General features: G+C 38.0%; 1 protein-coding gene across 1 annotated transcript; it reads right to left on the bottom strand.

The window, feature by feature from the left end:
- Positions 1-7044: 7044 nt before the first annotated feature.
- LOC139138053 (von Willebrand factor D and EGF domain-containing protein-like) lies at positions 7045-22736 on the bottom strand. The gene is made up of 12 exons (XM_070706274.1): positions 22561-22736; positions 21892-21955; positions 19059-19256; positions 18767-18936; positions 18225-18392; positions 17939-18125; positions 17712-17808; positions 17216-17329; positions 16120-16298; positions 14836-15102; positions 8663-8749; positions 7045-7299 (listed from the first exon to the last, which is right to left on the bottom strand). The coding sequence occupies exons 1-12, from the start codon at positions 22686-22688 to the stop codon at positions 7045-7047; spliced, it is 1914 nt and encodes a 637-aa protein (XP_070562375.1). The 5' UTR covers positions 22689-22736.
- Positions 22737-27108: the final 4372 nt, after the last annotated feature.

The following is a 27108-nucleotide window of genomic DNA, read 5'->3' as shown; positions in this document are numbered from 1 at the left end:
TAAAAACAGTATTGTAAAAGTTTGAGAGTCCGAGTATCTGTCACGAGGTGCATTCAATTTTAACCACGGCAACACTGTCCTGTGCACAGAGCTGCTGAGGAAGACTTCGATTGGATCACGTTTTTGAAAATGCAAAGATTTGAAATGAGGCTTACCACATTATGATATTTATCACACTGTGTCTGTCGAGTCAGTATACGATTTTTGATTTGCCAGTCTGAGTGTAGCCGTCTTATTTGGACAAAGAAATGTCAACGATTTTCCAGCCACCCTTGGCTAATGATTGTCCCTCTTAAAATGTTTAGTTGATTTTTTTAACTGCAAACAGTATAAAACTCTAATAATAAGTCTGATTTCTCGAGTTGAACATACAGAAGCAAGTGGCATAGAAAGTACATAAAGGGTCGAAGAAAAAGTCTGAAATAGTCTGAGCTAGATGTGCATTTTACGTCTATTTTGGAAACCTTCTTTGGGATGGTTACCGTGTACAGAAATACGCTTGTGTGACAAAATTTCGTCCAATGAAATTCAGCACTGAGCTTTCCTAGGAGTAACTGCCAAAGTGTCACTTTTCTTATTAGCTATTCGCCTGTTTCATTTTTTCTGGCTTATCTGCCGTAAAAACTATTTGACTACAGTCTCGTCCTAACTCATCTTGAACACAAGAGCGCATGAGAAAATAAAACGTCACTCTTACAATCTACGAAACTTGTTGGCGAGTGGAAGCATCCAGTCCTTTCCTAAAGCTACCTCACTTTTCTGTTCCGACAATTTGTTTCTTAATCGAGTTAGAAGTATCGAGTAAAGTTTTCACGCGGGAATAATAATTGGGGCGTAACAACAAAATGACGTTAATAATGCCTCTTGCGTAGCCTACCCTACTGATATTTTGTGATTTAATGGTTGTCGTTCACCGCTGATGTTGAAGGCTCAGTTGAGGTTTTGCTCCATGGACTAAAGTAAGTGAGCTGTTTTGTCGCCATCTTTCACCCACTGACTGAGTTTTCACCACTATTTTAAATCGATCGTTTGCCTCTGTGTGTTCGTGTTGGAGGGACTGTGGTTCAACGAGTTTCCTTGGAGGTGCATACTGTCCAGCTTGTTTTATATTTGTTATGATAAGGCCAAGAAAAATGAAATAAAAGTTTGTTTCTCGTCCTCGTGCGCGTCAATTCAGACCCGCGGCGTCAAACTTTTTTTCTGCTCATGAGGAAATAAAATGAAAAAAAAAAGCCCGCAAAAATACGCGACGATAGTGCATAAAACAGTGGTGTATAAAACAGAACCGTAAACAAAATAATTGACACTAACATTCCATTCAGAACTGTACATATATGTCACTAATATATATTACGCTGTCAAAACTGCATTGCTGAACTAAAAGTCAAACCACAGAACTGTTGCTGTACAAAATACTAAAGCAACACTGCTGTGCATTTATCTCTGAGAGCACTACTGTTGTTTTCATGATTTTTGCTCGTTCTTGTTGGTTGAAGGATAAAAAAATGAAAGTAAAAAACCTGCGTCACCGCATCATATTTGCAATATGTCTAGGATGAGAAACAAACTTTTTATTTTTCTTGGCCTAAGTATGTGAAACAAAAAGCGTGTTAATCAAAAGCACGACCAGAATCGCAGTTTTTTATCCCCGGTGCCTGATATATGATGTTCGTGAGCAAAAATTTGTCATCATTTTTAAAGGAGTGCCTCGATAACTGTTGCATCGCAACTCGAACAAGCTCACACATCAACCTTTGAAAACGCACACACGCACTTTTTTTCTATTACGAACAGTAAAAGATTCAAGTCTTACCATTACATTGGCCGATGAACAGCGATATTGCAATGTACAGGAGCAGGGGCGATTGTAATGGCATCTTACGGCACAAATGCATCCTTGGAGACACCTTTGAGAGGTTGAAGGGAACTGAAATGCAACAGCCAAGACTCTGCTTTTAATCCCTGTTTTTTGATTAAACATGTTTTGGGAAATTGTTTTTAAAGAATGTCTTAAAAGATCATAATAGACTGGCTTGACGGACATTCTCATTGTTGCCAATGCCTTAACGATAGGCCAAGACGTTCTGTAAGGTGAGATTTTACAAAATATTGCAACCTGTAGCGTTCTAAACTCAAGGACAAAGTCCACGCGGCGTTGTACAGAGCTCCTAATACAAGGCCTTGAAGGGTGGATAAGAGTATTAGCATGTATCCGTAAGTCATTAGACACTTACTGCTTCATTATATCTGCGCCAAACGTGACAAGTGACATACTTATTTCATCCACTGACGTCAGACAAGTAACAGGCTCATGATTGGTTTATCCATCGCATGCAAAATATTTTTCTTATGATATGAAAAGTTAAGAGAAATAAACTTAATCAATAAAAAGAAAATATCAATATTGTAATGTATAAATGGGAAAATTTAATTTTGATAATAACAAACTTCCTAACGCTAAACATTTTCGTCGACGAAAGATCGTGACGAAAATGTTTAGCGTTGAATGTCATTTAACAGTGGAAACAGTTGACCAAAGCCGTGTTTCATGTGGGGCGAATTATACTTGTGTATTTTCGACCTTGCCAAGTATGCTGCTACAGAAGTACCAAGCAGGCTGTACCATTATTTTTTAGGGGTGGCCGACTGTTTGCAGGGGCTGAATACGCGTGATAATGGAAGGATAGGACTGGCAGTAGTGCGCTTGTGACAGTAGTTGTTGTTTTAATCATGGAGTTACCAAGCTCCATGTTTTAATTATATGCCTCTTTTTTGAGGATTTGAAAAAAAATCATAGGATAGTTTGCTTCTTTTCAATTACTGCGAGAATACCACTATTGAACTAGTTCGTTGTTAAACTAAGAGCGTTCAGAAGACAGAACATATGACTTATTGAACTAGGCAAGTTGTCTAACGGCTATATTAGCCCCTCACACCTTTCGGCACCCCTAAAAATAATGGTACAGTCCACTAGGTACTCCCGTGGCAGCATACGTGACAAGATCATGTACTTTGATGAATTTAAAAGAAGCTCAGTTTAAGTATTTTCATGCCATATTCGACACATGTATAAGCTGCTGAAAAAAACCCGACCCAAAGATAGTGTAACAATACACTTTATTTCATTAATGTATCTGTCAACTGTACTTTTTAAACAATTCCTCACAAGTTCGCGAGCATGGATCTACTGAAGTCCGATCTTGAAAATGATATATTTTGAGATTTCCGAAAATGAAAGCTACGAGACATTTTATATTTAAATGCACAGTTTCATATATTTGCGGATTGCGCGACGTTTAGCAATATAAAATACGTAAATTCAACGTTGACTTTGGATCAACAATCGTCTGTCACGTGACCAGTGTAGGGTTGGTGACTGTACCAAACCATAGACCCTCGAGAAACTCGAGGGTCTATGACCAAACGTAGAGTGGCACTCAAACAGTCCCCTCTGAATTCCTAATGAGGTCATATTGTTTCATCAATTCACACCTCTGATATCTGTGCAACGTAAGCTTACTTTGTCTGCCAAGACCATTAGCCGCAATGTGTCGAGTTCATCATCATCATCATCATCATCATCACCAACGTTGGTTTGTATCTGACTCAAGTAAAAAAGGGCTACCTTACTACGTAAATTCGTAAAAGTGTAGAGTTTGGGTGAAGGCATAAAAGAAATCTAGCGCAAACATCAAAGAGCCTGGACTAAAAGAGACGTCATGTTTAGTTGCCATGGTGTCTGTTATTCAACAAAGGAAATAACTCCTTGAACGTAAGGATTTTGTCATGTATTTATATGGACGTACATGGTTTAAAAATCCTATGAATAGATGGCTAAGCCTAACTGCTAGAGTTCAATTCCAATCACCCCTTGTGTCGTTGATGTATGTATCACCCGAAGCACCTCTAGCCGTTACTTGAGGTGTGTTAATGGACCTCATGCGGTCTTGTTGTCCACCTGGATTACATCGTGTACTGTTACAATCGTAAAACCAGGCTCGTGAACTCGCCCTGGGTGTAATGGGATTCACTGAGCATGCGCCTAGGGCGCTGCCATTCAGAACAATGCATGTAATTCAAACGATGTTTTTCATAAACAGTGTATGACAAAGCGTGTTGTTGGATTTCACCTTGTATACTCTATCAACCATTAAACGTCCAATATGAAATGGCATGGCCCGTCCTAGAAAACCGCTCCTTGGTGTTAGACCATCCGGTCATTAACGGTTGAGAAGTTAGAGCTATGATAATGCTATTTTCCCCGCCTTCGAAATCTAACACATTTTTCTCGGAGTATGCAGAGTATGTATGTATGCATATATCTTCCCCGGAATTCCACACAAGCAGTCATGTAAATATTTTGCAGCGAGGCTGAAGTTGTCATCAACAATTTCGCTGCTGAGACCTTTCTACACTTTTGGCCAACCCTCCAAAGATCTATGGTCCCCGGAAATGTTATTTATAGAATGTGAAATGTCTCTTTCACCTAACCGGTTATTTTAAGGTAAAATGCACATCAAAAACGTCAGTTTCAATTATTCTTATGGCGTTGCTTTACTGGATCAGAACTTAAAGACACTCCCTTCAAAACCAAGAATCACGATAAAATGTCTTGCTTAGCGAAGCATATTACTGAAAGGGATCGTACAGGAATTCAAAATCGCTGCCTCTTTCTGCTTAAGCTCTATCTGAAATAAAAAATGCCCGAAATTCGCAAGGATTTAATAGATGATAACAACTTGTTTTTCTTTACAAGTTGTAGGACCAGTTTACAGAGGCTCGGGAGAAGATCAATATCTTAAGATTTTGAGAGGTAAAAAAATCCGACCTCCCGGCACAAATCCATGATAAAAGTAACGAAACTCGAACAGTCAAAATTGGTTTATAAAAACGTCATTGGCTTCTCTGAGTTGGCTTTAAGGCAAGCTCAACTGCTTTCTTCGCACCTAAACCCGGGGCAATGTTCAAACAAGGATTATTGACTGATAAATATTTCTGCTATTCATATAGTATCTACTTTTCGCGCCAGGGATATAAGTAACCATGACACTAGAGGAAAGAGTAAAAGAGGTATTTATCTATCATGGTGAAAAAAAGCTTACTCTGTACTTCTTTTATTCAATCCGATCATTCAATTGCATCTTTTAATCGCCAGCTTTTTCAAGTTTGAACCTGACTTTCATTGTCAACACCGTTGACAAGGAGACTATATACACACTATGATTCGAGTGCCTGTGTTACTCACCACCGACCAAAATTGATAACTTATACGTCATATTGCTTAGTGGAGTAGATATTCTTCAAATATTGCCTTTTCGAAGTAGATTACATGGTTAACAGGAACAAATACCATATATCACAACAAGATGTAACTATTTAAAGGCAACCTTACAGTGGTACACGGTTCCTTTTATCGGGGGCAGTCTAATTTCTTAAATTTTAGACAGGGCACTTTATTTTTGCTACATCTGACAAATACAATGATACACATCGTGGACAATAGAGTGACATGACATCCCTCTCAGCAAAATTCAGGCCTTCGAATGTCCGCTCGAGAAAAATATGCATTCTGGTTTTTGGACCTAACCATCGCGTCTGTTCAGTACATACCCTCTTCGTGTCAATTAAAATGTCTCCATTTTATCATAGCAATTAAATTACGTGATCAGCGCTCCGCGTTCGGTAGTCAAGTCGAGAGGGACATTAAAGTCCCCCTCCTGTTAAAATGACATCTTCTGAAGAAAGTTTGTCTGTACAAAGGTGATCAAACAGTTTTTGTAAATGAAAACCACAAGTTGCTCTTGGCGTATTTGGAGCATGGGTATTTAAGGGCCCTTGACTGTTAATGTTTTTTCACTATTTTTGTGTTTATAATGACAACTTTCCTTGTTCTTTTCCTTAAAGCTTGTTGAGATACACAGTATTCTGCTTGTCAACTCAGCCTGTACATGTGTAATTTTTCTGTTATTGACAAGTAAATTCTGGTCCAGGTGGAGTTCAAATATAAATAATAACAGACTGGTGCATTGCACACGCGACCATGTGTTGGAATGCTAAGTAAAGGGTTATTTCAACATGCTCTAGCAAGCAGAAAAAGAATCTGAAATTGGCATACAGAACAAAACTAGTGAAAAAATTATATATAGTTACAGCTCATGGCTTTTGATCTTTCTCTATACGCACTTACGCAGTTGCTAGGCGACCATTGTTCTTTGCGTGTTCTTTATACTGAAGACTATATTTTCCCAACTTGCTTTATTGATAGTCATGGCTCTAGTTGAAAGAGCTTCCAAACTTCCCTTTTCCAAATTTCTTCATCTGCTCCAGAGCGGTATGTATCTATACAAATTGAACACTGGTTTTTTAAACCAATCATAATACTTAATTTTATTAGAATTCTGTAGCTGTGACATACCGTTTTCTGTATCGTATTACTGATATCTTCCGCTCCCTTTGCTTTCATAGACTCGGGTTAAAGTGATTTATATTGGCAACGTCAGCATAAATTCAAAGCTTTTGCTCAGGTACAGTATATTTATCCCAATGATTTTGAATCAAAATGTCTGCCGTTAAAATTGAAAAAAAAAATGCATGGTCCGGTCAGAGCCCCTCGTACCTGAACCTCTACCACCCAATTAGTTGTGATAAATCTTGAACAATTTAAGTAATTTGTCTTTTATCTGAACGTTGGCGCTTGAATTGAAGATCTATCGTATGCTTGGGAGAAAAAGGAAAAAAATCTTGTTGAAATTTTATGATGTGAAAATGTCTAGTCTGTTATGTGTCCATTTTATGACTTCTTAGCCATGACAAAAATCCCTTGGGTGTGTTATAATAGGTAGTGCACTGGTGTGGTTTATATTCTCACACCATTTACTTGTCATGTCTAAAAATCTAAAGCTATCAAGCAACATACTCAGCCACGGATATTTCTTTGGAAGCATAGTAAGCTATGAGTTGCGCATGCGTCAGTGTCGAATCCGAGAATGAATTGATAAATTGACGTGTCTTTCAGACAGTTAATGATACGTGAATCTCACAACTTCACGTCTCGAGCTTTCTAAAACTTCCCGCCAAGCCGCCGACGGGATCAGCGCCTTGTGATACGCCACCAAGAGTTTCAGAGTCCTTAGAGAAGCCGTATTGGTTGTATTCCTCAAACTTTCTGTCCTCTTTGCATAATTCTTCAAACCAGTCTTGCGAGTCGTAGTTTACCAGCTGCCCGCCAAAATCTGATGGTAAGATCGCCGACGGTAAGTGGTCGTGTAAGGTACCATATTCCTTGCCGTGAAAATGCAGCTGAATAGAAAAGAGAAATATCGTATTGGCACAAACACAGGTATCGAATGACAGATAGTCCGGGTTACTCAAGCATATAAGAGTCATACACAGTAATGTACAGCCTGATTGGAATCCCCGTGAGATGAACGTCTCCAATTCTTCGCGCTGGTTTCGAAGGTAACTCTGTCATTGCCATCGTAGAATGTTTACTTTTGAAAAAATATTGTTAGATCAACACACAGGAAACGTGGCTTTGCAACACCTCCGTCTTTTGGAGGGTCTATGTCTTAAGCAACAAAGACATCAGTGATTTCCAGCTCCCTACAAATATATGCATGAATGTTTCATCAGGTTGGTCTTCAAACTGTGCATAGTAGATGGAGAAAGACCAAGGAATTTCGAACTGCCCCGAAGACATTATTGAGTTGGAAAACAGAATATGAACTATTACATTTGCAGTAAAGATGTCCTTTTGACTGTGTTGTACAAATCCCTTCAAAATATAATATTTTGTACTAGGGTCACTGAGATATGCGAAATTCAAGAAAATTATCTTCCTCTTTCCTGTCTCTCACTTGATTTCTTTCCGTGCGTATATTTACACACTTGCTTGTTAACTCAGATATTTTGTTGTAAGCATAACATATTGGCAACTTCAAAAGTTGAGGGTGACACGCGCCTCAAAACAGAAAGTGTTTGAACTTTTACTCAAAATTTCATCAGAGAAACTTTAAATAATTGTCCCCTTATGAGTAGGACTGTAAATCTGGGGTCACTATGCAAAGTTTTGGATTGGAGATACAAATTACCTATTATATTACCGAGATTTGAAATTTAAGATGTATGAAATAGTGAGAAAGCCCCTTCAGTTGTATCTTTTTTTGCGTTTTGTTGGATTGAAATCAAATGCAGCTTCTGTAAAAATGCTTCAAAGTTTCCGAAGTGTAACCACAGAATCTTGTCTCAAACGTTGGCGACAATTACGCAAATTCGATTACAACTTCTTTTCATAAATTTAGCTGCCGCAAATATACACGTAGGCTTAAGCGCCTAAATTCGATGGACCAAAACCATCACCAAGGATGGAAATCTTGAAATTTTCTAAGACAAAATCCGAAATATCTCACCGACGATTTGATGCTATATATTTTAAGTAAGTAAAATGCAAAATTATGCTCGGGGCTTTAAGTCTAACTGAATGGAGAAAAATAACATTTATTTATCATGTTTTTTGTTCGAATTTTACATTTTTTGACATGCGGTGAAAACTGCATTTACTACACTGACTTCAAAAGTCCACACAAGTAGCATGCCAGAAAAGATTTGTGAAAATTTGATAGTCCGCAAAACTGTGCCCGAGAAGCACTTGACCTTAACTTACCCGTTTCAACATTTTCTCAGGCATCAACGGTTTAGACATGGCAAACACAATAGCGAAGATCTCGGGCTGACGGACGTAGTGGGCGGCCTTGAAACGGAGAGGAATGGCATTCAAGGGGAAAATATAGTTGAAAAACACGAACGACAATCAATTAATTGAGACCTTTACAGTGTAAATTTCATCATGGGCTTCCAAACTCAAACCTTGGTATCATATTTATTACGTTTAGCCCCGCACACTTATCCAATTACATTCAAAGTGTTCTTGTATGCTTCTCAGTACACATAGTTTCTCATTTCCGTGCTCATCATCATACCGACCACGGGGGCACATAAATAGCCCATTAAAATATGAAAAAGAATACTGCTAATAAACCTTTTTTTTGTAAGAGCCTTTTTCTTTCTTGTTCTCTTCTCTCGCCCTATGTTTGAATGTTTCCTCGCTTTGTGTTGTGAGTCACGACGGTTTAGTGTTTATTTATATATGAAAGGCAAACTTCCTGTACGAAAAGTTCACCAAGTGAGGGCGCACTACAACTACAACATTATTAAAGGTATACTGTCACCTGTACCAATCTTGCCACAGTTACCATGGAAAGAGAAAATCTAACCAATCACAGATTTTAAGTGGGTGGCCACTTTTTAAAAACAGCGCCCTTGCATGGGCATTTTGAATACCAAGAAACGCCCCTTTGACCATATATGGGCATATTTAGATTAGAGGTGACTGTATACCTTTAACACTGATGATCATGACTCAATGCACGAACGAGGAAACACAGGGCGAGAGAAGAGAACAAGGGAAAAAAAGACTCGTACATAAAATAAGGTTTGGTAGCAGCATTCTTTATTCTGTGTCATATTTTAATGGGTAATTCATGTGCCCCTGTGAACCGACCGTACGCGTTACCGCATGCAAGCTGAAATACAGAACCAGATTCAGCAGATTCTCGTGTCACCAATTTCTGTCGGATTCACCTGTGATTCCGGGAGAAACTCCCCTGTATAGCGTTCATCCCACTCATTGCGTTCACCCCACTCACGCGTTTCACATTAAAACAGAACACAAATCATCGTGTTCACCCCACTCAAACATTCACAAATCACAGACTTGAACCAAGTCTAAGTTCCACTTTGTTCTCTTTTGAACTCGGACGCTGGCAAAGTTTCCCTTATAACGTTATCGCAATATATGTGAAACACTGGTCTATATTTGCATCAGTGGCCTTCGTTAAGGCCAGCACCAACTAAAGGTCAGCATTCGGGGTAATTACTTTCGCTCCTGTTTTTTATCAAAAAGGATGAAACCAAAATGGGCAAAATTTCTTCCACTGACTTACTTCTAATTCCAAAGCCTGTAAACAACTGGAAAATTAATTCTGTCTGTGCATATATCTTCAACACAGACGCTTCTGTCGCGTAAAAGTCTTCTTTTTGTCTGATAATCCAGATTATTTCGAACTAGAATGATTTGATTTGAAGGTGACATATTTCACTATACATACATATGTCATAATCCTCCAAATTGACGAAAAGAAAATTAGTATTTCACGCTGACTATACATTAGCGTCCTTGGACGCGATTGATCAAGCTGCAATTACTCTTGATTTGAACTCTAACGATACTGGCGCCACAAAATACATGGTGGACAACATAGTCTTACTCGTTTACACATTTGAAAATTAACCCAATAACTCATCCTTTCCGTAGTCTATAAAGTATTCTGCGTAATACCGCCATGTTCTATTGTATTTTAACCACTTGTATTATTAACCTGTTATCATCATTTTAATATACTCCATGGCGTGGCTTTGAAACAAAAGAATTGTAGCATGCCACACACGGGCAAATTATTTGTACTCGTGTATCTTTTCCATTGTCGGTAGAAATACAAGTAATGTATGTCATCTTACCAAGATGCTGTATAAATGGACTGACTAGCCAATACAGACATTCACTCAGGGACTAGTTCAGACACTCAGCACTACGGTCACTCCTTTGTGGGGTGACCGAGACGGGATATTCACTCAGGGACACCGACTCACGCAACTAGGACACGACCTCGGACACTCAGGACCACGGTCACTCCCTTATGGAGTGACCGAGATAGGACACACTCAGTACAGACTAACTAGGACAGACTCAAGCAGCAACACTCACAGGCAGAGTCACAGATTGATGTACCGTTGGCTGGGCCGTGAGGTCTAGCCATGGTTCCATATTCAATAAAGTAATTTAAGTTCGACATCATCACTCGTGGTCAGTTCCGGCTTCTTTCCAATGTTACGACATACATATACATATTCGTTCAATTTTCAGATTGCAATGAATATTTGAGGAAATTGGAGGTACCTTGAGGTTGGACAAATTTCGCAGAGTTGCAGCTCATGGGCCTTAACAAAGAATCGAGATTTTGCAAAATGCTCATTTGATTTCTATAAAAGGTTTCGAAGGGAATGTCATAATTTAATATAATATAAAAAACTAGAGGTACACAGTTTATATAATATCAAACCAAATCAAATCAAATCAAAATATCACAACATTTCACATCAAATCATGACAAAAATCTACACTATTATAGAACAAAAAACGAAACCTACATGGACGAAGTTATGCTGGCGCAATCGTCTAGTCAGAAACTGAAACATACATATTTTGAATCACAGATAAACTCGTTAACATATGCACGGGTAACGAATATTTAGAAATAACAAAACTACAAAACACACGTCAAATTTCACCAATCACAAATGAAAGAATGACTTAATAATGTAATCACATTACATAACACGGTTACAGTGTCTCAGTGCATTCAAAAATGATCTTATTCAAATGAAGTCAATAACTCTACGTTTAATACTCTACTGTTAGATTTTAACAAACTATATATTTCAAAATTAAATTCCAAAGCGCACAAATGGTGTCATTGTAAAATCATGTTTTTAAAACAAATCGGGAAGCCGCGAACAAGCATTATTAACGCTTCCCAGAGAAGCACAATAAAAACAACCGAATAAAACAGAATGGTGTCCAGTGGACGTTGTAGACTGTAGACTGATATAACGTGTGAATTGGGCCAAAATAAACGCTATCCTTGACGCACATTCAGAAGAATGGATCAAGAAACACGTTTTATTCACTGTTGAAACTCACTCATTCAACCTACCCCTATAAACCACGACCAAAACCTTAACCCCGCTCTGCTCCAATCCTGACACAGATTCCCTTATCTTTGACTTCTAAATATGTCCAGTATTGTTAATGTTTGTCTTTTATATACATTGTTCAACCTGAGATTGCTCTCCCATAGTTGTTTGAACAAATGGTGACCAGATTGGGGTTTATAACAACACAACGGTATAATGAGCAATGAGAGATCGTAAATTACTATTCACCTAAATAAGTATTTACAACAAAATATCAGGCACAATATCTTTATTTGATGCAACATCACTTTTTAGTAAGCCGGTGACAAAAAGGTCAAAGAAAGTTCACCTATGCAATCATCATTGTTGTCTGTTAGATTCCCTTGGCTATCCGTTGTGAAATGTGCGCGAGCTCCATCTAAATGTTAGTTCCAGTGGTGTTTCCGATTAATTCAGTAAGATGTATGTCCATTTTAAAGAAACCAGAGAGATAGATGATCGGGTTATTTGTGAGACGTTTCCGTTCGGCCCGAGTCGGCACCTGCAGTCGATGGTTCAACCTGAAGTAAAAATATGAAGTGTAAAAATCCAGAGACGATGGGTAAAATTTATGAAGGAAGGAATACGTCGTGTTGTGTGGAGTACAGGGGTGACAAATTCAGATAAAGTAAGGATATACGATTATAGATCTTAATTAATAAAGGAGTGGCTAAATTGACAACAACAATTTGAAAAATGTTTACATAAGCATTTTGCTTTTGCCATAATTTTATTCATCCCGGAACCAAAAAATACTAAAAAGCAAAGCGTTTGTAAGCTCTGCAAACACAAAAAAAATATGTCAGATCATGGGACGTAAAACAAATGACATGCCCTCTTTCTATAACCACCCTTTCCCTTAGATCTATTGATCAATTTTATAATGTCTTAACCCTTTGCACCCTGACCTCCTGGTACTCTATGACGTCACCGGACATTTATGTCCGAGCCGGGTTCAAAGGGTGAAGATTTTTACGAAATCAAACAGTGAAAAGAAGGATAAAATAGTCAAAAATGAGTTGCTGAATTGTGTTCAGAAAATACATAACGGCTAATGTATAGAGGTCTTTTTGTTCACATTTTCTGATCTTTATGGAGAAAAAGAACTCGAAAAGATTTATTAATTTTATTTTATTATTTTATTAAACCTTGTTTAACGAGGGTAGCCTGGTAAGCTTCAGTAAAGATGCTTATCTCCCCCATCAGCGCCCTCAAACAGTGAAAACAGCGAGTAGAGTAAATATTGCAGCACATGTTACCTGAATATTGGAAACATATAGGGCAATAACTTGTTTAATATTCATTTGTGCAAGGTCAGAAGAAGTAAACTGCTATACCTTTTGATTCTTCTGTCTTTTCCGATATCGCCAGTAGAGAAGGAGAATAACTCCAACACCTGCCAAGACTATGGCCGAGGTGATCAAAATTGCCAACATCCAAACACTGAATGCAAAGTCTGTTTTGATATGGTTAAAAAATAATAAAATCGTGATTGGTTTATTTTATTACATTTTGAAAATCAGCGAAATATACTCTATATTTAACTCTTTCTCTCTCTCTCTCTCTCATTCTCTCTCTCTCTCTCTCATACATACATACACACACATACACACATACACACATACAAACATACATACATACATACATACATACATACATACATACATACATACATACATACCTACAAGACAAGACATCAGTTATGTTTGTAAAGTTCACGTTGTCCATATAGCTAAATGTAAACATACCAACTGTAGTCGCCATGCCGCTCCAGTCGAATTGGGAGAGCGTAACAAGACACTGCAATGTGTCGTCGTTTGGATGATAATCGCCGTCCGCGTAACATAGTCCCCCTATGATGCAGAACGTGTCCTTTAGGATATCGATGTAAGTGAAACACAAGAGTTACATCGTACATTTCAACAACAATCATATTTATCTGTCTATGACACACTGGATTTCATAGCGCTGATATAAAATATCGAATTTATTATCATAATTTGTTGCAATTGCAGTATAATTGCAGACAAACATTATTTGATAAAAAACAACCTTAAGTAGACGATTAAATGGCGTATTTTGAGCAATTTTCTATGTCATATTTCCGTTGAATTCGAGTGTCGCATTGATATTTTGTTTCCTCTTTTCATTACTTAGTTATAATAAATTATTGAATACATGCTGATCTATGACAAATTAGTCAGTGCAAGTTGTATGATTGATAATTGGAGCAAACAATTCACGCATTAAGTTCACAACAAAAGGATATCCTTCCCGAATGAGGTCTTTGTAACTCTGATCTCATTAAAAGCGTTCAGTAGGTTATTGCAAAATTATATTTTACTTTAAGGCCAAATAGCTGTATCTTTAAGCATTATTTTTGTGATTTTACTTCCAAACTAAAACAAGTTCGTGGGATGTACTCATTGAGGGGTGTTTATACAAATATAATAAACTGTCCACTGGGACTGCATATGCAATTTTGAGCAAGATAAATAATAAACGTTTGCCAAAACGTAAAATGGCGCCCTCGTGCAAATAAAGCAAATTAAACACTGTACGTCGTGCATATATGCATTGGAATCTTCACAGAAACAACAGAATAGTCCAATATAATGCATAGTGCCTGAATGTTTTCCACTGGGACATCATATGCTTTGTTTTCTATGTAATATTACCAGTTTTTCAAAATGGCGGGAAATCAAAATAATGGTAAAATTTAAATTCACTTGTCCAATTTTTCAGTGGTAAAAGACTATAACCTTTAAATTTGTAGAATTTAAAGACAACCAGAGAAAATGGAAAGCCTTTTTCAGGTCAACAAATTTCAAGAGTTACAGCTATAGGGGCTTTAACAACAATGCATCATTCTTCTCTTCGTTTTTCTATTAAAAATTAGGAGTTTCGAATACTTAGTCAAGGTCATTTGAAAATGAACTTCCAGTGTGACGCAAACCAAAGCGTGCTATGGTCTTAGCGTTTTACCTTTGGTGTACAAACTGCAGTCTCGTCACAATCGATGCACTCTGAGTCAAATTCTGTAAACAGCAGCCCGTTGCTAAGGCCCACTCCGGCGATGTTGCTAACATGAATTTCAAGGGTTGATAGCGAAGCAGCAATCTCTCTACTGTTATGGTCGGTGACTAGATTGGCGGGTAACTGACAAATGACTTCCCAGAAACTTATGAAAGTAGCCGCTGTTACCGTCAGTGTCTGTTCGTCGGCTGCAACGGCTGTCGTATGCGTGGCAGGCTATAAAGGAAACCGTATGAAATGGAGAAATGAATTTTGACGGAATTATTGTTCTCAACATGTAGGCACTATTACGAACGTCGTATAAAGGACTTCTTCGTTATGTCTTTGAAGAAAAATACCTGACGACTGATCAGCGGGAGAGTCGGAATTCACGGCTTTGTCCTTTCAGTCATTTGCAAATTTATTCTAAGAACAGCATCGGTATCAAGATTTAATTCAGTTAGCATATCTTCACTGTCAAATCGGCGCCTCTGGCACAGACATTCACACCTCTCAAAATTTTTCAAAACGCTTTTCTGGCTTGACGCTTGTCGGGCCAATTTTTGAAGATCTTTGAGTCAGAAAAGTTTGCACTGTTTTCTGAAAGTTGAAAATTGTGACACAGAAATGGTGGCAATTTTGAATTTGAATTTTAAAGACGAGTAAATGACGGGTTGTTTGTTTTTCTCGTAGCAAACTTTGCATGGTGACATCTGGTTTTAGCCTTGATTTGGTAAGAGTATTGTTGAAAGTTTCCTAAAGGAAAGTTAGAGAAAAAGTTTTTCTTTCAGTTTTGAGGCTTGTAATACCTTAGAAGGGATTGTGATGAGAAGGTTGTATTTGACGAAATAACGCGCTCCTGAGAGCCGTGGACTTTGTGAACTCAGCAATCCTTGAATATCAATGTATATCGGACTGGTGTAGACACAGAATCAAACATCCTTTTCTATGAATGTGTTCAATTTATGCACAGTTTATTTACCGGTATTATTCAGACATTGTAAATAAAAACATGTGCCAAAAGACCGGGTATTTTTATCTGACATTGCGATAATATTACAGTTGTTTCCAAGGGGCAACACAACTGTCAAGCAAATTATGCAAATGAACCTTCCATGTAAACAGTGTATCATACCGCTATGGATAAGTGCCCCGAGAACGAAAGGATGGTGTTGAAGGTTTTGTTGTAATCCACAGTATTGAAGGTCGTATTTGTTCTCTTTCACAATAATTGTGCCTTTGATTTACACTTACTTCAAGTTCTTGGCTAAAATGACAGGTCAAGAACGGCGAATTTAGAAAATTATTTCCAATTATCGAAACACTGCGACAATCTTCTTCAGCACCGTTACAAGCGTAGCGTTCATATGCTCCATTTATGGACCATATGATAGGAGGCTTTGACAAATCACTGCAATCAACATCGCCGTAGCCTACAAGCGAATGAGAGACAATTGTCACCAAGACTTTAAGTGCGTTATGTACACTAAACAGATGGTAAACATTTTACCTGTACACAAATTAATATAGAAATAACGGGCGACGCTCTGACCATTAACGTTTATTTGTGGGCAAGGGCGAGAGGAAAGCCAAAAATTAATGGGCGAGGCTTGCCGAGCCCGTTAATTTGGCTTTCCTCTCGCCCGCGCCCACAAATAAACGTTAATGGTCAGCGCGGAGTCTGTTATTTCCATTATATTATCAACGAACACCGAAAAACCGTCAAAATTTACGAAAATTTCCCGTGCGAACGACAGCGGGGCCCCACAACCTGACAGAGAGTAGTGCGCGCGCTGTAAATATTTTGCAAATCCGGAGATTTTTTTTGAAAAAAACGTTTTAACTTGGCCCACAAATGCTCCATTTTATTTTGTGGTTGATTATGAATTTTGTACAAATCACAATTTTCGTTTTAGCTGTAAAGTTACCGTGTTTACGATATTATTCATATTCACGGGCATGAAAACAAACCATTACTGTGTATTTGTGGGCAGTCACGTGGTTCAGCTCGACCAATCAAAACGCGATGGACAGGGCATGGTAATATAATATATTCTAAAGCGTACGATTTAAATATCTTGCTTGTGATACAGCATTGCAACGAACGTGCCTTTCGTTTTCTATGCAGCAGTCTATAATGGAAGTCATGTATTTTCTGGGCGACATTTCTTTAGTACAAATTTCTTGGTGCTGTGTGAATATCTTCGATAAACGATGAACGTACCAATGAAGCTCACACAGTTTAGAATTGACAACAGTATCACAATTCTGACAGAAGAAAGGAGGGACTGGCTTGTTTAGAAGTGAAACCAATTTGAGAAACGTTTCTGAGTTTGTATCAACAGCTTACCTTCATTACACTGGCACACTCCGTCTGCACAGTAACCTCGTCCGGAACAGTCAAAACGACATCGATGTCTGATCAGTGACGGCGGCACAGCCATGATATCGTCAGTTGAAGTGACTGACGGTGAGAAAAAGAGATATGCCACTTCATATTTTAAAGTTTAAGTGAGTAATGGTTTGATATTGGTCATAGAATATAATGAAAAGCTTCAGCTTCTTGCGAACTTGGTGAACGTCACACCTTACCATTGAAAATGCCTTTTGGGCGCGATACACGTACAATTGAAATATATATATATATATATATATATATATATATATATATATATATATATATATATATATATATATATATATATATATATATATATATATATATATATAAAACAATGCCAAATAATTCTCACTTTGTACGTTATATATATATATATATATATATATATATATATATATATATATATATATATATATATAATAAAACAATGCCAAATAATTCTCACTTTGTACGTAGTAAGACAAATTTTTAAGAACCATTTCTTCACACAAGTCTTCCATCATCAGAACAGCGTTATTTACCATTTCGAAACCGTCAGTCATCTGTAAAACAGAGCCAAGAAGGTCTGTAATATTAGTTCTATTAGGCCGGGTTACCAGCGAAAAGGAAAAAAAGTCATTCTAAAGTACATAAGAACACACAAAGAATGCATGTCGCTCATTTTGTTCTCACCCCAATATCATAGACACATCCGTCCACTCCAATGAACAAATCAACTCCTTCCACGTCACCACAGAAATCAGCCAATGACGAGTTTTGAATCGCCCATCTACACGATCTGTCAGCTTCCTCTTGCGTGACTCCATTGGCTGTCGGCCACTCTATTTCCGGAGGCATAAAAACACTCCGCTGTTTTCTCCTGCAAATGGAATCACAATTTGTGGTATGATTCGTGTATGGGAGCATTAGCAGAAATCTTCATGATAAAATCATAGTAAAAATAATTGAAAATTCTCACCTTGTCAGCGATCTCTGTTGCCGAGGCAAGAATGTCGAAAGAGAATTTGTAATGTCAATCTCCCTGTGTAAATCGTACTCGGAGATTGGTTGAAACACATCGGTGTTAAAGCCACACCCTTCAGAGTCAAATTCGTCTCCAGCCTCCGATACAATACATGCGCAGTAGCTGAAATACATGGCATTTTATGATGATCAGTATCAATTCTGTCTTTCCCGCTCGTGCCAGCATAGACCATTTTCGTAATACCTGTTCCATATTGTTTGTACATTGCTCTAAAGTTTTGCAAAGTGAATGTTTTACGTTTTGCACGACTGTAATCGAAGTTGAAGATTTTGTTTAAGTTGAACCAGGTAAAGAGTCTAATACGATACTGCAGGTTGAACTAAAACGAACGTACAGCATTTCGATACAGTAAATACAATACAGAGGTACAGAGATGTAAATACGAGATAAACACACATGTACATAATACAGGTAAAGAAATTTTATGACAAAAGTGCTGTTTTGGTATTTGTTTCCGTTTGACAAGATTAACTCACTTGTCAGAGTCGGCCTGCACACTACTCGGCACCGAGGTGGCGATGTTCAAGGCTGTCATTCCACAGAGTCCGAATGAATTTTCGTCATCGTCACTTGTTGATTGAACAAATACGTTCATCCCCCAATAATGTGTTTCCACGCGCACAATTCTACCAGACGACATGTAGACCTGTAGGCAAACCATCACCATATCTTACTTAGACTCAATCAAAATATGTTACACAAACATATCTATCAAATCAAATCAAAGATTGTTTTATTCTGATACCAATATCATCATATTTACGGTACCTTAAATAGTTTCCCGGTTTCGTCTTTGGTAACTCTGACATTTTGACGAAGTTGCCCTTCACTGAGTTGGCCAACAGATGGCGCTGTCCTCGACCATTCACCATCACACATATCAACTGAGATCTCGTCACCATTTTCACGGACTTTGACACTACAAACGCAAGACGAATACCAACATGGCCAGGTACGGCCTCGCACCTACAGGGATACACCAGGCAGTCGATATTTGACCATTTGATATCGTAGTTTCTGTTGTTGTCTTTGAGTTTCCATATGAATTTTGAGAGTTCTGTGCTATTTCTGGCGCCGAAACAAAGTGGACACACATACAAAATGAAGTACGAGCCCCCGTCACCAAGCAAAGAAAACAAAAGACAACGAAGCAGACGAATCATTTGGTACAACCCCCCGTTCAACAAGGCAGTGAAAACCAACATCAGGCCTAGGTAAGAAATATTAGCAAAGCGTACGGTCCATATCGTCAGGATGGAATTCTAGATAGCTAAGCTACGAAGTCCCACCTATGAGATGTAAAACACAGATAGTTGATGACAAAAGCTAGGTTGTCAAGACGCAATTTTGACGATTTTTCCCGTCATACATGGCGTTTCAACATGGCGGCCTAGGATAACGTCGATGCGAAGGCAGCAGTCGTGGTAAGTTTTTACCGTTATTTTTATGTTTTGAAGTGAGAAATCGTGAAAAAATGTATCGCCTTCCGGGTCAAATATCATGGAAAATGCCCTCGTGAAGTATTTTTGTCGAACGTTTGGTATTTTTAGATAAGATAGATGTTAATTGCGGACTGCTGTGGGTCGACCAGCAGATCTGTGCGATTTTGCAAATACTAATAGGAAATAGAGCAAACTATGCATGAGAACCATTTAATAAGCTAGACCCTGCACATACGGTAATCTCAAAGATCAGATGGTAGAAGTCGCATGTTGTATACGACCAAGTCAACGAGTTGAGATCTTAAATTGCACTGCACTGCACCATACCGTGTACCATACTTGTACTGATACGCACGTGGTTTTCTATGGATATCGCACAGATCTGCTTAGCAGACCCACAGCAGTCCGCAATTAACATCTATCTTATCTAAAAATACCAAACGTTCGACAAAAATACTTCACGAGGGCATTTTCCATGATATTTGACCCGGAAGGCGATACATTTTTTCACGATTTCTCACTTCAAAACTAAAAATAACGGTAAAAACTTACCACGACTGCTGCCTTCGCATCGACGTTATCCTAGGCCGCCATGTTGAAATGCCATGTATGACGGGAAAAATCGTCAAAATTGCGTCTTGACAACCTAGCTTTTGTCATCAACTATCTGTGTTTTACATCTCATAGGTGGGACTTCGTAGCTTAGCTATCTAGAATTCCATCCTGACGATATGGACCGTACGCTTTGCTAATATTTCTTACCTAGGCCTGAACATCGGCAGAACATTCCTGAACTTGATTAAGACCCACTTTCCAGAAGGCCACCGTCTACACAAGCTCTTCAACAAAAACAACGTGAAAGTAAGCTACAGCTGCTCCAGAAATATGGGTAGCATAATCAAAGCCCACAACAACCAAATACTACATAAAGACAGGGAACAAGAGAAGTTGTGCAACTGCCGCAAAAAAGACGATTGTCCACTTTCAGGAAACTGCCTCACCTCTTCAGTAATATACAAAGCCACTGTCACCACAAGCAACGATCAGAAATACTACATTGGACTCACGGACTCAACCTTCAAACAAAGATACACGTATCACAAGTATACATTCAAAACACCCAAGCACAGAAATAGCACAGAACTCTCAAAATTCATATGGAAACTCAAAGACAACAACAGAAACTACGATATCAAATGAGCAATTATCGACAGAGCTCCCCCTATTCAAATAAAACCAAACGCTGCAACCTTTGCATAACAGAAAAACTCCATATAATTTATTCAGACAGCAAATCAACCCTCAACAAACGATCAGAATTCATCTATAAATGCAGACACCGCAGCAAATTCCTCCTCATTAATAACTGACCTGCCGCATCCGCTTATTTGAATATGCATACCCACCTGCAACACAATATAAACAGTCCCATTCCCGCCATATCCTCACTCCTGATGATTGCTCAGCGCATGAAACAGCCTGTAGAGTGACTACAAGTTCCTAGATTCTCAGTATTACCGCCCTGCAGAAATGCATTGAGCAATATACTTTGCCTGCATTGACAAGCAATCCATTTTCGTATATATATATATATATATATATATTGTTTATATATATTGTTAATATATTGTTTGTATATGTATGTATGTATGTATGTATGTATGTATGTATGTATGTATGTATGTATGTATGTATCCATACACCCTTACATACATGCACGCAGACACACACAGTTCATCAGGTCAAACTGTCTCACGGGGTCACCCTATTAGAGAAGTTACATCTTCACTGCGGTCATTTGATCACTTTCAGGTATTCCAACAAGAGTATACCATACCCGTTAGAGACTATTTACAAAGCAGCCATCCATCCCCACGTTGTCAGCGACCACCTGGTAGCAGTCCCTGTGTATAGTGTGCCATCAGGATAGCAGCTTCCTCACTTTGTAAATACTTCTGCTTTCAAAGATGATCTTTCATACACCCTTGCGGGATTTTACTCTATTGAAGCTTCTTTATCGATTCGAATTGTGAGTAGAATTTTGTTTTGTTTTTATTTTTTTATTTTTATTTTTATTTTTTTTTTTGGGGGGGGGTCAACTCTTAGTATCGCGTTAATTTGTTACTGTGACAGTAAAAGATAATAAGATTTATTATCACCTCAAAGTCTCCAGTATTGCTCTGATGCAACAGAAGATCATCCCCAACGCTAAGAGTGTTCTCTCTAGGGAACAACGAAGAAATAAAGCAAAAGTATAGAGTAACATAGTGATAAGGTGTTCATGGTGGAACATGTATATTAAGGTAGAACGTGCCTCGGGGACAGCTATTTGGACTCTCAAACTTTCACAATTCTTTTCTGATACACCACTTGTTGGGGTTCATTTTAAAGCTCTTGGCGTAAGAAAACTTGTCATTGATCTAGATTTTCTAAATTCTAAAATTTATTTTTCATTATTGAGTTAACACAGGTATCTCGGCCATTTTGAATTTCAAATATCAATAAATCTTGAGTTATCTGTTTCTCTAGTACCAAAATTTGCACGATGACCTACTTTTTTTCTTGATTTTGAAAGTGAATGGTTGAAAGATTCCTTTAGGAAAGTTTTAGCAAAAGTATAAGTCTTTCACTTTCGAGGCGAATACTACCTTAATATAATTAAATTACGCAATGACGTGAAGTTTCAATAGGATGACGTGAAAAAGAACCAATGGCTATTTTGGCGTTTGCGTTTCTTGTTTCCGTCCTGGCTATGGAATATATGCATGGTGTGGTACTGAATATGGATACCTCTGTTTTATGGTTGATTTCAGTTCGATTAAACTTACGTTCTGTCGAAGGATGAAAGGTGACCGCCACCAAATACTCTGCATCGATCGGTGTCGTAGTCCGTAGTCATCACCTGCCAGACAAACAAAAGGAATAACCTGAGCGAATTCAAGTGATGGAAAATCATATTAGAATCCGTCTACTTGTGAACGGTATCCTATCAAAGAAGCGATTGTTGCACGTTAAGCCCTATATATTTTCGCATTGGTAAAAATAGACGCAGAAAGCGTTTCGCGTTAATCACAAATGACTTAGGGAGTCTTTAGGGTTACCGTTTGGGATAGATAGTACCCCAAGGCTCGTAGGTGTTTTAGTTGGCATCGCAAAAGGGTAGGCCTATGTCCACTGGAATCAGTCTGAAATATCCTTTTCAAGATGAAGTTATTCATAATCAGTATAAAAATCAAGATATCATTACTGAAAGATTACTGTGATACGCACGGCTGTGACAGAGAGTCACCATGTAAGGTCAAATCGGAAAAAGTCACCATATATGTATGTATGTATGTATGTATGTATGTATGTATGTATGTATGTATGTATGTATGTATGTATGTATGTATGTATGTATGTATGTATGTAGGCCTATCGGCTAGCAAAATCAGTCAAAAATTACGTATACGAAGGTTGATTTGCTAAATTACGCAAGCAAAGGAAATCCGACACAGTCATTTTATTAACATTTTTCCAAGCCACAAACCGTTAACACTTCTTTGTAACCTTGTGTTGCCGCCACTGAACATTCTTCACTCGGAATGATATCAATTTCAACATGGCGGTCACCGTCAAGCTGAAAATCCCGCACGGCCGACACGCTTACTCTGATTGGTTGGTCGAAGGTACTGTAGTCAAGGTTCACTGAGCATGTGCTGAACACTACTTCCTGTCGACCTGGAAACACTGAAGTAAGAGTTTAATACCCTTAATTGTATTCGTCGAATATTAAACTGCCTTCATAATTATTTTGAATAACTTTCTTGCGCTTTCTACATTTTGATTTTGTAATGAATGATTATACATGTAAAATGCTTAGTATCGCCTCTGTATTTACATTCGGTCTCTCGTATTTAGGAGTTTAAAATCTGCGGCGAATTCCTTGGGATAGAGAGACTATTACCGCTTACAAGGTGGTAACCGTTGTAAACCAACTTGCTAAGAAGGATGTCTCAAGTAAATGAATGGGTGCTATTAATAAATCAAAATTAAACAAACAAACAAACAAACAGAAGCAGTCACCAGTTCTTGATACCAGAAGTCGGTATTGTTAACATGGTTAAGTTTACCTCTTCTAGAAATAATGTTAACTGTGCAATCTACGGGAACCGTCGCTCCAATCTCAAACTCGGCGGGACCTCCATTTTCCGCCACTGTAACAGTCATTGGACTGACCTGCGATTGATTTCAAATAAAAAAAAAGGATTTCACGCATAATCTGTCACAGAAATAAATTGTCTATTATGTTATATCAAGCTACAATGTGTCATTCTGTTTGGACGAGAGCTTATTCCACCGATGCTAAAACACTGTTTTAGCAGTGGAAAAACGGGCCCCTTAACCAGCATAGAGGGTTAATGCGGAAACTAAGGGAAGGCCATGTACCTTACGGGAAAATTTCGGGGTAATAAATGTATAAATAAATAAATAATAAATAAATAAATAAATAAATAAATAAATAAATAAATAAATAAATAAATAAATAAATAAATAAATAAATAATTAAATAATTAGTACTTTGTAAACACAGGTATAGACTTTTTCCTCCTTGTTTTAGAAAACACGATTGGAACAAATTTTGGGATAATTGGATGGTGAAGTATTGTCGATTTAATCTGCAAATGTACCATCATCAATTTTTCTTTTTAAGTTATACACTTGTTTTTATGGGCAATTTGTAATATTGTAACATCCAGCTATATGGCACCTCACACGTTTTTGAAATCTGAAAAATATCAAGATCCAATTATCCTAGAAATTCCTCACTGTATTTTTGACACTTTGCCACACTTGCACTGTCACTTTTTGTCGTCTGCTTACAGAATGTGCCAACGTAATCCCAACTTGTAAAAATGCTCTACCAAATGCGTTTAATTTCCCACGTTCGATCTCTAAGACGTCCGTTTTCTCCATTTGAGGCTTACAGTGAAGAGACTACCCCATTGGACGACAGAGACACACAAGTTGATATAATATATTAGCAATAACCCCACCGCAGGCGGGTATATACTCGATTTTGGTACAATTCGCTCCATATAGCATTCGCCTATCAGCTCGTGCTTTCTCGCTCTCGTGTGTAACCGCCTGCGGCGAGGTTTATTGTTTTATTCTAAACTGTTATAATCTTAATTCGTAAAGGTCCAGTAAACTGTAACTGTTGACAATTCTTTCCAGTATTTGTTGCACATGTTGACAACTACAGTTACTAGTAATACTTCCCACAGTGTGTTGAAATACCTGGTACCCAACTTGTCAACATCGTTTGTGTTCGGTGTAATGCGTTGTTAGTGTTGATAATGGAACTCAGGTCTGGACTTGAATTTAATTTTCATCAAAAATAGTGCGCGTTACCCAGTGTCATGCCGATGTGACAAACCAAGGACATAGTATTCAAAAGGCTGTACAAAATTAACCCTTTGAGCGTTAAAGTCAATTTTCATCACCGTTATAAAACTGTGATCCAGTCATTTTTTTCAGAATTTCCCCCAAATTTTGATCAACAACCGTAGCTAATGATAGTTTATGGCCATTTGATCCAAAATTATCAAATAAATAAAGAATAAATAGTAGAAATTGGTGAAATGTTGCACTAAACTTTTAGCGGGAAAAATTGCAGCACTCAAAGGGTTAAGAAAGAAACAGAAGCCGATACACGGAACAACCGTACAGAGAACACTGTCAAACGTTACACTTACAATAGCCTTATGATTACGAGTCCTTGCCAATCTTTGCGAATGTGCACCTCACCTGAATGCCGACGAATACTGCATTGCTTTGGAGTGGTTCACTTCTTGAACTTGACCCTTGCAAACCAGTTGACACCTGGCACTGGACCTTTATTGTTAAAAATCATAGAGAAATATGCCAACAGTCAGTAATGGGTCGCTATTCGACATTGTTCAGAGATAAGGGACCGTCTCAGATTGTCGCAGAAGTTCAAGAAACGAAATTAATTCGTTTTTGATCAAACCCCCTCCCCCTCCCCCTAAACGAAACTTCAAAAGTGCGAAATGTTTATGTCTGCCTGAGGGTACAATGTTGCATTTTGCTATAGCTACTAAAGACGCATTCCCTATGCCACATTACAATTAAAGTAATCGATCAGATTTGACTACTAACAGGGCATTTTACCGCATAAAAGTTTCATTTTATTTTACTTTCCCTTTTTGCATCTGTGATTTGTCTCTGCGAACACGCAATTTGTACTTGGTAGAGGCGGTAAATAAGCGAGAAACTTTGACAAGGGGGACCAGGCATGTTCAATCATATTAAAACGACTATGACCAGATGCATAACATGTGAGAATAAAGACATCAAGTAGTTAGAGCATACGCTTATAAATAGCACATTTAAAAAAATGATACTTTTGTCTTTGTTGAATTTGATGAGTGAAAGGTTTAGGATACAATGTTAGTATTGGTAAATTGTGTTTGGGGCACAAACGAGATGGAAACGGTTACAAATTTGTTGGCACAAGTGTGCAGTTTTTCTTTAATTTAAAATAAACACGAAAACTTGTGATCACAAAATAAAAGTGCGAAAGTGAAGTTCACTAATTGAATGGAGGTCAAACCCCCTCCCCCCTAAACGAATGAATTTCGCTTTTTGAACTTCTGCGACAATCTGAGACGGTCCCTAAGGGGTAGGATGGAAACTTTTGCGATAACAGAAGGGAAGTTATATAGTACACTGATCAAATACGCCCTGATAAACAGCGTGGTGTCTTGTATTACACAAACAGTGTACACTGATATTGTCATCTATATATACAATTTACTGTATTATTCAAGTATAATGATGGCGCAACTACTGGAATCGTGATGTCCAAATAACAGTGCTATATAAGCGATACAACACTTGAAACCAGAAAAAGATGGCGCGTAAGGACTTTTCGTTATCTGTGATGTCGTTTGTCACAGCTACCAATGTGCGAGTACACAAAATACGACGTCACCTTTAATTATACGTAATATTTTGGGACCCAATCACACGCAAACTTTGTTAGAGTTTTCAATCAGAGATAACCCGATTTTTGAAACCTTCAAGGAAGAATTTTGGATTCAGGTCATCTCCATATGCCTGCTCATTTGTTATTGCTCCCGCGTTTTGAAGTGGCCAAAATTTCGCGGTACATGCCTATTCTTTACTGTACCTGGTGGTTTATTGCTTCGAATGTATGTTATTCAGGATAAAATAAGTACTCCATTCTACAAAATGATCGCCACTGATTGTTTCAAAAAGGATCTGTGACAGCATCCAGATCTGCTACCATTTCTACACAGGAAAATTCTCGATAAAGTCGTTTCCGTGAACGTCAAACCGAGGAACTCTAT

Source organism: Ptychodera flava, chromosome 8 (genome assembly GCF_041260155.1).
Source record: "Ptychodera flava strain L36383 chromosome 8, AS_Pfla_20210202, whole genome shotgun sequence".
NCBI lineage: Eukaryota > Metazoa > Hemichordata > Enteropneusta > Ptychoderidae > Ptychodera > Ptychodera flava.
This window is presented reverse-complemented; position numbering and strand designations above follow the sequence as displayed.

Coding starts and splice junctions, on each gene's coding strand:
- LOC139138053 (XM_070706274.1), bottom strand. CDS start 22,688: ATGATTTTCCATCACTTGAATTCGCTCAGGTTATTCCTTTTGTTTGTC. Junction 21,956..22,560: donor CTTTCATCCTTCGACAGAAC/GTAAGTTTAATC, acceptor GTTGTTCCCTAG/AGAGAACACTCTTAGCGTTG. Junction 17,809..17,938: donor GATGTGTCTATGATATTGGG/GTGAGAACAAAA, acceptor TCTGTTTTACAG/ATGACTGACGGTTTCGAAAT.